We start from the raw sequence: 9,789 nt of genomic DNA on the forward strand, positions 1-9,789 counted from the left end.
TTAACCTCAACATTTACTTAAATTTAAAAGTAAAAGTACCCACTATTCAGACCCAAAGCAGGTTTGCACTCGTATTTCACTCGAGTTAAATCTTCCGCTACATTCTACCTCACTACTTTCAAAGAGATATATTTAGTTCACTACATTTATGTGATAACTTACTACAATCCCTGCAGGTAAACTCACAAGCTGCCCAGCGGTCTATAAAGTGGTTAAAATTAGCTCCACCTTCACCAGCTGCAACATTAAAGTGATCCAGCAATAATTATAGTGTCTCAATAGGAGATATGTATTATTCTGAAATGGGCTGTTCTGCATAATGAGTAATTTTACTGTGGGTACTTTAAGTGTATTTTGATGCTAATACTTTGCTGTCTGCACTGTAGTATTGCTACTTATACCTATAAGTAAATGACTTCCACCTCTAGTATAATGGCCTCTGATGCATTTACATGTAAGCCACATTTTAATGTTGTGATTGGTCGGGGTGTGGCTTTTTTATATGCTGTTTGGTGGCTTGATGTAATGTATAAGGCTGTATTGTATTTCATATGCTCATTATGGGCCATTAAAATCTTAATCTGTAGTAACTACAGTTGTCAAATGCATGTAGTGAACCAAAGAGTACAATATTTACATCTGAAATTTAGAACTACAAAGTACCATAAAATTAGAAAGAATGCACAAGTAAAGTTGCTAAGGTCAGTGATTGAGTACATGTACTTCCAGCACTGCTTATTGTACTTGATGCATAAAGAAATCAGCTTGCAGTCCACGTCTTCTTAAAAATAGACAATATTTTAAGGGAGTAATTTATTCTGTAGACTTACAGTTTGATTGTGGTGTGTCTTTTTGACTGAACTGCTCCTCTGTGCGCTGGAAGAAAAACAGTCTCATTAAATAGTCTCTATTTAGAGGAATAGCCTGTTGGGCAAAGCACTGGTATCACACTGAAACCACTAAGCAATAGACATTAGAGCCTCAGTAATAAAAACAAACATTAGGAGGCATCATGGCACCATTTTGCTTAAGCCATACATAAGCAAGGTCTCTTACCAATACAAACATGAAGACACTGCAGAGAATCTGACGTTTTAATCGGGTTTACATGCTCTGTGAGACAGGGAGGAAAGTTGGGAGCATCTAGTTAATCTTACTTAGTTTGATGCAGCAATTCACCAAAATAAAATATGTTGCAGCTCTTGCAACAGAGACAAACTAATACCTTAGTCAGTCTTTCGTAACGCTGGAAGGAATGTCAGGATGCGCCGTGGAACTTGACCAGCTGGAAATAATTTATTTTGGGAAAGTTAAGTTTCGATTCTCAGATCTGCCTGAACGCTCAGTTTCAATTCTGGCTACTTCTCTCCAGGAAATGGATGACCATAAAAGGCCTTGTAGCCACAGCATAAAGGCAGGGACTTTAGGGACATCCTTGACACCCTTCACTGAGCAAATTGAGAGGCTTGGAATAATTGTTTGTTAATTCAGTGGCTGAGGGGGCTGTGTGTAGAAGCTTAATCCAACAAATGAAGACTGGACCAAATCCAAAGTTTCCAGGCATCAAAATCATTTCATTGTAGTCTGCCAAACGAATTCTCTGCATTCATGGAGGGGAAGCACTCAGCATTTGGTTGCTTGGGAGAATAAAAGATGGCTAACACTGAAAGAATAGAGATGACACGTTGAAATTTACAAGCCAAATCCTTTATTAATAGAATAGTTGGACATTTTTGGAAATATAAGCACATTCACTTTGTTGCCCAGTTAGATGAGTGGATTGATACGACTCTTATGTGTGCTAAATATGAAGCTACAGCCTGGGGGCAGTTAGCTTAGCATAGCGCACAAATCTGTATGTGAGAAAAAAAAAAGCTATGCCTGTTTAAACACGCTCATTTGTGAGCTTTGGTGGTGCTGGTGGGTCTGGTGGTGGTGAGCCAGGCTAGCTGTTTTCCCTTCGCCTGCAGCCTTTATGCTAACATAAGCTGTGTTGCTAATGCTAATACTAATTGCTAAGCTAATGCTGAACTGTTCCCCAAAAGTCTTGATTTCTTGAATGCCAGGGAGCGTTTGAGTATAAATAAATCCTCTGGGGTTGTTGAAGAATTGAAAAGATGTGAGCAAATGGGTCACTTCACAGAAATACAACTTTTTTTTTTTTCTTTTTTCATTTTTACAGTTTTTCCATTTTTGGAAGTGAATTCAACTGTTCAACTGTGTTAGTTTGTTCCCTCCTTTATCAGCTTCTCATGAGACTCACTTTCCAGGTTATGGAAGTGAGTCCACATCAATAAAGAAAGTCATACGCTAATGGTGATATTTTACATCAGAGCCACAGAAACACAGCTCATTTGATGTTTGCTAAGAACATTCCTCACTGGCACCTACATAGTTAACATCTGGAACATCTGGATCCAAGTAGTGGTCACATGACTGAGTGGAAATTGGCATTGCGGAACCTAAAATCTGTGTTTAGACAAGGGAGAGCACTCACTTGGTAAACCTCTAAGTGACGGTGAAACATGCCGAAGCCCCTCGTACTCGTCCTCGGCCTGTTGCCATGGATCCCAGGTAATGACTGTGACTACTGAGGATATATAATTACAAAATGTGCACAATAACTGATGAAAGAAAGACTTCTTATGATGATTAATGTCTGTTCCGCAGCCCCCTCACTATGCAAACACTGCTGCTACAGTGTAGGATGTTTCTCATGCTTCACTTCTTTACTATTTTATTACTTTTCAGTTTTAATCATTTGTTGAAGACAGACTAACCGCTTTCTGCCTAAGCTGAGGAAGGCTTTTATGCATTTTCTAAAGCTTACAAGCATCTGTGCTGTTTGGCCCTTGGCAAGACTATGTTTGATGTTTATTTTGTCAAGTCTCCAAAGGCTTGTTATATTTGTCCCCCGAAATCTCTATTATGGAGGATAATCCAATTTTGGAATAAGAAGTATGGAGAGAGAAGTTAAAGGAGGAAAACTGTTTTGTTACAAAGGAGACTCAAACCATAGATGTGGTACAAGTACAGCTGAAGGCCACTTTCCCCCGTTGCTCAATCATATGAGTGTTGACTGAGACAGTTCTGTTCTGACTGAAAGTTTAAGTTCAAGGGCAGTGTGCAGCATTCAGTCATCTCCACTTTGCATCAGCCCTCCTCTGCAGGGTAACCACCGTGAGAGAGCATGTAGTCCTGGAGGGGGAATCCCTCACAGTCCCGTGTCAGTATGAGCCCCAGTATGCCAGCTATGTGAAATACTGGTGTCGGGGGAGCATGAGGGAGTTCTGCTCCAGCTTAGCTCGGACGGATGACATCCGTTCGGACGACCCAGCTGAGGACAAACTGAGCATTTTCGACGACCAGGTCCAGCTGGTGTTCACTGTGACCATGAACAACCTGAAGGAGGCGGACTCTGGGTGGTACATGTGTGGCGTCGAGATAGGTGGTGCGTGGACTGCTGATGTCGTCACTTTCACTTACATCAAGGTCATTCACGGTGAGCAATGGAGATATTTTGAGCGGAAAATCCTCTGTTGAAACCTGAAGTAAAAAGAAACTTTTTCATGCAAACTCTTAACGGAAGTTGGTTCTTTTCCTGCAGGTTTGTCTGTGGTGAGCAGCCAACTGAGTGGCGAGGAGGGGAGTAGCATCACAGTTGAATGCCTCTACAGTGAGAGATACAGGTATCTGATTGTCTCATTCATCGTATTAACATTGTGTCAGTTCTATTTACCATCATTAGAATCCAGCATGTCAAGAGCAGGAAACCCGTGAAACATGGTTATTTGTTTAAGATTTCCAATTCGAGCCGAACTCTGACGGACAGTCAGTCTTCCCTGACTCCCCTGTGACTGCTTGTCAACAGGCAAAGTGAGAAGAAGTGGTGTCGGAGTGGAGATTGGAGCTCGTGTCTGCTGACAGGCTCTGAAGGGAACTACGAAGACACTTCAGTGGCCATCAGTGATGACAGAACTAGGACTTTCACTGTAACCTTAAAGAAGCTGCAGTTGAGAGATACCGGCTGGTACTGGTGTTCTGCAGGACAGCAGCAGATAGCCGTGCACGTGCTGGTCACACCCCGGCCCACGACTAGTAGGTTGATCTTAATATAAGAACGTTGTGTTACAATGTTTTCTTTCTTGGTGGAGATCTTGCCAGTCTTAATTAGTTCCTACTTGATTCATTGCTTAAGCAGCACCAGGAAAAAGAAATGTAAGCAATATTAATAGTTTTTTTTTGGCACGTGGGTGCCACAGAACAAGCAAACACAACACTGACATACAGTATTATACTAGTGTTTTTATCAGCCTATTAACACATCCACAGATGCAATGTTAGCATTTGTTTGTAATTATGTGTCTGCCCCTTTGGTGAATGGAAGTCAAATATTAACTCTCCTTTTAGCTTTGTGTTAGTTTCCACCAACTGCTGAAAAAAGTGTGAACCAAAACAGTAAAACTGCAGCCTGTAAAACCAAAGCAGTGAGCTCAGTCAGAGTGCCTTAGAGTTTACGGTCACGCTAGCGGCTCTTTGAGGCTGTACTGACACGCAGCGGTGCTTTAAGCTAAATGCTATCAACATGCTGTTTTTGAGATTGTGTAATGTCTTATGAATACCTGAATTAGCGACGAAATTTCATGGAACTCCGTCCAGTGGTTGTTTTTTTCACTGTGGACCGACACACTGACTGACTGATGCTGACATCCCTAGGGCTTTGCTGCTGGCGTGACTAGAATATTGACATGTGCGCCTTTAAAAATACATGTTTTTATCATCCTAGTCAGTTTTCTCAGTGTGAAGAATCTATTGGAGGCCTATTGATCTGAGCAGGTGGAATCCAGACCAGTCAATGCACTATGGGGAGTTGAGCTCTTGAATCTTGTTGAAGACTTTTTTTCGAATGAAAGAAAGAGTTGTGTCGACTGTGTGGCCTTTCCCCCAGCGTCAGTGTGTGGCTGCTGAAATGAGACGCTCTAAAGATCAGTATGTGTTTGTGACAGATGGCAGGGGCTCTTAGGTCTCCAGCTGTACATGCTATCGATTATTACGAGTCACTTATCAAGAATATTGATGTTATGACCTCTGCGGGCGCTGCTACAAACACTGCTCTGCTTACAGTAGGGCATCATTTCTCAGCTCTGTGTGTACCATCTTTGTCTTCAGCAGCTGTGTCTGTGACATCCCGACCAACACCAAGTCAGTCTGTTGCACCGTCGCTGCCTCCACCCAACTCCCTCACCGAGCAGTCCCGGACCAGCCGCAGACAAGAGTAAAGCCCTTCTTTGTAATCATGCTTTAAATAGCCTTTTATTTATTTATTTATTTATTTATTTATTTATTTATTTAAAGTATTTAATGTAAATCTGCTCCTAAAAGGCAGAGTGACAGTAATAGTCAGATCATTTGCGCCTTATGGCAACTGCTTTAGATGAAATTCCTCCTGGGGAACATCATCCATATTTCAACATAAATTTACACATAAAATTTCTCAGTGCCAGCCCTCTACCACACCTTCCAAATTTGATACGATGTCTTTCACACTATTAACCGTTATGGATGCTTATCTACAGCGTCATGAAACAGTTAACTCAAGTTCAGCCCAGTCAGGCACAGATAATGATCTACCGTTCTTGCCCAGGAGTATCTTCCTGTCATCTCTCATCTTGGCCGTCATGTTACAATGTGAGAACAGATGTAGCATAAGCCTGTGCTGCTCATGAAGCCGGCCTATCTGTTCAGATCACTGTGTCTTTCTGTCTGTGTTTCAGTCACATTTTGGAGTGGTTGCTGCTGTGTACTTCTTTGATGCTCCTCGTGGGCATGGTCATATTGGTGAGGAAGTTGTGGAGACTGCACAGTAAGGCAACATCTCATTTCTTTGATCATTAAATCAGAGAATCATATCACTAACCCCCTCTATAGGTCTATCAAACATTTTGTATTCATTAAATAAATATGGGTAAAAGCTTTGCATTATTTATTTGTGGCTTGCAGATCCTCGGAATCCATTTCTGGAGCAGGATCCTGTGTTGAGACAAGCCAACGAGGAGAAAGCAAGGATCAGTGTAAACACCTATTAAACACGCCCATCATTGCTCCATTACACACCATTTCAAAATGAACTCCACTATTGAGGATATGCTGTCGTGATTATCGCACTCATTTTTCTTTCTCTCTCCACAGAAGTACTCAGACCTGCAACACGCTGATGTTGTTTTCCTGAAGAGGAACTACCAGGATGCACATATGTGCTGAGCTTTGTCAGTCCAGTGTACGCTGTCACTGTTTGTCACTGAATGTAATTTTTGTGTTAGTTTACTGCACATGCTTTATCTGTAGTGTCTTTTGTTTATTACGTATCATCACATTTAAAGATATTAATGATGCTTGCTGCTTTCCTTATGTTATAGGCTGTAGATCTTATGAGAGTGTACTTCTCCTGTAACATGACTTAACCAGAATATAATCATGTTATCTTTGATGTAATTTGGTCAGAAGCAGCGCTGTAACTACTAGTAAGGACACTGAGGTCATGTCTTCCGTATTGACTGAATGAATTTGGGGTTTGAAAATTTAAACACGATATTTCTTTAGATTTTCAAAATAAATACATATTTAGATTCTATTATTGATTATTATTTCTCTCCCTTTATTTATGTGGGAAAATAAAAGAGTAATGCTTTATTTTACAGGTCCATTATCCACCGATTATTTTCTATGAGGGGACGATGTTTGTTATTGTTGTTTGAATGAAACCTTCCATAATGGGTTTTTGGTCACTTGGGGGGCCGCAGAAACAAGTGACCACAAATGACCTATCTTTTAGCTTTTCATTTGATTTGGTGAACTTGTTAGCTAATCACACAGCACATGTGGAGCAGCATTAGCGTTCATTAGGAGTTGTGTTTATGTCCTGATGAATCCTCTCCTTTTTGCTGAGTACTGATTTCAACCAAATCCTGCAGGAAATATCTGGCAGGTTTACTAGCTAGTTGCTAACTGCACCTGTCTGCCCTTTGGTGCCGGGTAGGTAGCACTGAGTTGTTTTTTTGAGCTCCTCCTCTGTAAATAACTGTGGCCAAAACCGAAGCAGAGCTCCGTAGAGCTGAGGGAAAAGAGTAGAGTGTGCACTTTCCTTGAAATAACTGTGCAGAAAATCGAATTCAGCAGATAACTCAGTAACATATGCAAAATATTAATACATGTTAGAGACTCTTTTTGGTGTCATTGGGGGGATATCGACTCATGACCTCAGTATCTAAAATGCTGGCTATTGCCCTGCTGACATATCTACACTGTAGATGAATGAATTGTATTCTGCTTGTTTGAACGCAACATGCCCTTCAGGTCTAATGATTATTATGGTCATGCACACTGACTGCCCCTGCCTTAAAGATAATAATGGGCTCTGTTAAAGATGGACTTAGACAAGATGGTGGGAATTGCTGTCAGCTCCTAATTGCTGTTTGCTGCCTCCAACTCCAAAGAAATAAGCCCAATGTGAATGAATAAGAAATGCAAGATGGTAAATCCTGTCTGCATGGAAAGCCCATGGGACTGACAGAGGTACATTTTCAGTTTTTTGTTGCTTTTTTAGTAGAACTAGACCGCTGTGTTTATTTCATAACAAAATAATGAGATGGCTAATTAACACATGTAGGCACGGATGCAGACTGTCTGACTTAAAACTTGTGGAAACAAATTCAGGCACCATGAGCATTGTTATGAGGCGCACTTATCTTAAGTGAGAAGTGGGCAAATGAAGACAGAAACCATTAGAAGGAGTTTACAAATGAACTCTGAAAAGGGAACAGCTCTACATTTCATGCCTGAACTGTCTGTTCTCATAGTGAATCTCAAGCGACGTGTTAGAATTGTAAATTGAACGAGCTAATGAGACGACCAAAGCAGCTGTGGAAGCAACGAGAGCTTGGAACTCTTAGCAATAACTTCGTCTTACCTTCAAATGAGGAAAGGCCGAGTTCTTTTTTGTGATTTGGGCAAAATAAAATTTCAAAGGTTCAGTGTTCCTTCATGGTGTCGTGTCATGACTGTGAATTATTGTCTTTACTAAGCATTTTATATTTTATGATGTTAATGTAATATTAATAGCCACATTACTTGATATTCAAGAAAAATGTTAGGTTGCTGGTCTGTAGGCTAATAACAGCCAACAACGACAACAGCACCAGATGGTTGTAGTGCTTTTAGCAATGCAGACTTTGCTCAGTGACACAGTAACAGAAGAGCTTTTACTTGATGTTGAGTCTGCATTCACTTACTTACTGTCGATGAAGTTTACCGAGTCATATACATTTATTTATAATGCCATTCTGGGCGAACGTCCATCATCTCTGTGCCAGTGTCACAGGGCTCATTTTGCAGTCATTATCTGAGATCACAAGACATACAGTATATCTGCAGTCTGCTCCAAGTGGATGGGCAAAAATGGGAAAGAAAAGCCTTGAATTTGAAAATTAGATTGATTAGATTATCTGACAGAATTCAAGATGAACATAAACACCATTGAAATTCCTGCTTTGTTTATTGTATCTTACTGTACCCTCATTATAGTATCATTAAATGTTTTTAGAGTTGTTAAATTTGGGATCTGATTTCATATGGTTTCGTCTCGGCCGGGTCTCCCTCGCAAAAGAGGTTTCCATCCTTAAAGGGACTTAACAGGTTTAATAAATGTGAAGTTAAAAGTAAAATTAGAGAAAGGGGGTCATTTTATCTATTTATGAAAAAAAAGAAACATCTCACACAGCTGTGAATCATATACTCTTTATGCTTTCATCCTCATTAATAATCACATATTTTGGATTTTGTTATTTTTTCATAATATTAAAGGTTTCCAGTCATACATGTAGGCCTACATGGTAAAACTCTTAAGTTTACACCAGATTGATTATGTAGAATGCTAAATAATAAATAATAAAGTCTCTATGCCCCATGATTTGATGATGCCACTGCACATCTCCAGTATTACATAAGTTTTTAAACATATTATGATTTCTTGATGTGTTTTTTTTAAAGAAACTTTAAATATTCAGAATCTGTTCTATTCTATTCAAATCTATTATGCTCTATTCTCCGCTTTTCTACTGTCTGTAGGTCACTCAAGTTGATTTCACCACTGCCTCGATGTTACAGGGACTCAGTCGTTAATCTAAATGTGTTTCAAGTGGAATCAGTTCTGCCACTAGATGGAGGTCACAACCCTGTATGAAATATGTTCTTTCTGTTATGCATTGCGGTTATGTATTGTGGGTGTGTGTGAGTATGTGTGTGTGAGTGTGCAGGGCCCATGTATTACTCACATTGTGGGGACATAAATCTGTTTGCACAGTCACATTGTGGGGACTTGCAGTACTTGTGGGGACAAAATGCATTCATTTTTAGGGTGAAGACTGGGGTTACTGTTAGGTTTACGTTAAGGTTGAGGTTAAGGACAGGGTTAGGGTTAGGCAAGAAGTGGTTATGGTTATGGTTAAGGTAGGTCTCCAGGAAATGAATGTAAGTCTATTTAATATCCCTGAAAGTGATGAAAACCTAAGGTGTGTATGTGTGTGTGTGTGTGTGCGTGTGCGTGTGACAATTAATGCACAAAACATTTTCCTTTTTTTCCGACCAAACACCACAGACATTCTGCAGAATAAACCACAGAGCTCTATGCAGAAAAACACAGGATTTAAACAACTTTAACGTTCCTGCATTTCTTCCACCGCTTGCTGATGTTTGCATACATTAGAAATTACAATTCTTTAATTGTTCCCTCGG

At 40.2% G+C, this 9,789-nt stretch overlaps 1 protein-coding gene across 3 annotated transcripts; it reads left to right on the forward strand.

Annotated features, from left to right (window-relative positions):
• Nucleotides 1–2,477: 2,477 nt before the first annotated feature.
• pigr (polymeric immunoglobulin receptor) lies at nt 2,478–6,630 on the forward strand. Of its 3 annotated transcripts, none has more exons than XM_070974224.1 (8): nt 2,478–2,574; nt 3,158–3,502; nt 3,608–3,689; nt 3,872–4,098; nt 5,173–5,275; nt 5,775–5,863; nt 6,001–6,071; nt 6,190–6,630. In XM_070974224.1, the coding sequence occupies exons 1-8, from the start codon at nt 2,526–2,528 to the stop codon at nt 6,259–6,261; spliced, it is 1,038 nt and encodes a 345-aa protein (XP_070830325.1). In that variant the 5' UTR covers nt 2,478–2,525; the 3' UTR covers nt 6,262–6,630. The 3 variants fall into 3 exon arrangements, with proteins under 3 accessions (XP_070830325.1, XP_070830324.1, XP_070830327.1); XM_070974223.1 differs by having other exon boundaries at nt 2,490–2,574; nt 5,170–5,275; nt 6,190–6,389; XM_070974226.1 differs by having other exon boundaries at nt 2,490–2,574; nt 5,170–5,275; nt 6,193–6,389.
• The last annotated feature ends 3,159 nt before the right edge of the window (nt 6,631–9,789 follow it).

This window comes from Chaetodon trifascialis, chromosome 11 (genome assembly GCF_039877785.1).
Source record: "Chaetodon trifascialis isolate fChaTrf1 chromosome 11, fChaTrf1.hap1, whole genome shotgun sequence".
NCBI classification, from domain to species: Eukaryota; Metazoa; Chordata; class Actinopteri; order Chaetodontiformes; family Chaetodontidae; genus Chaetodon; species Chaetodon trifascialis.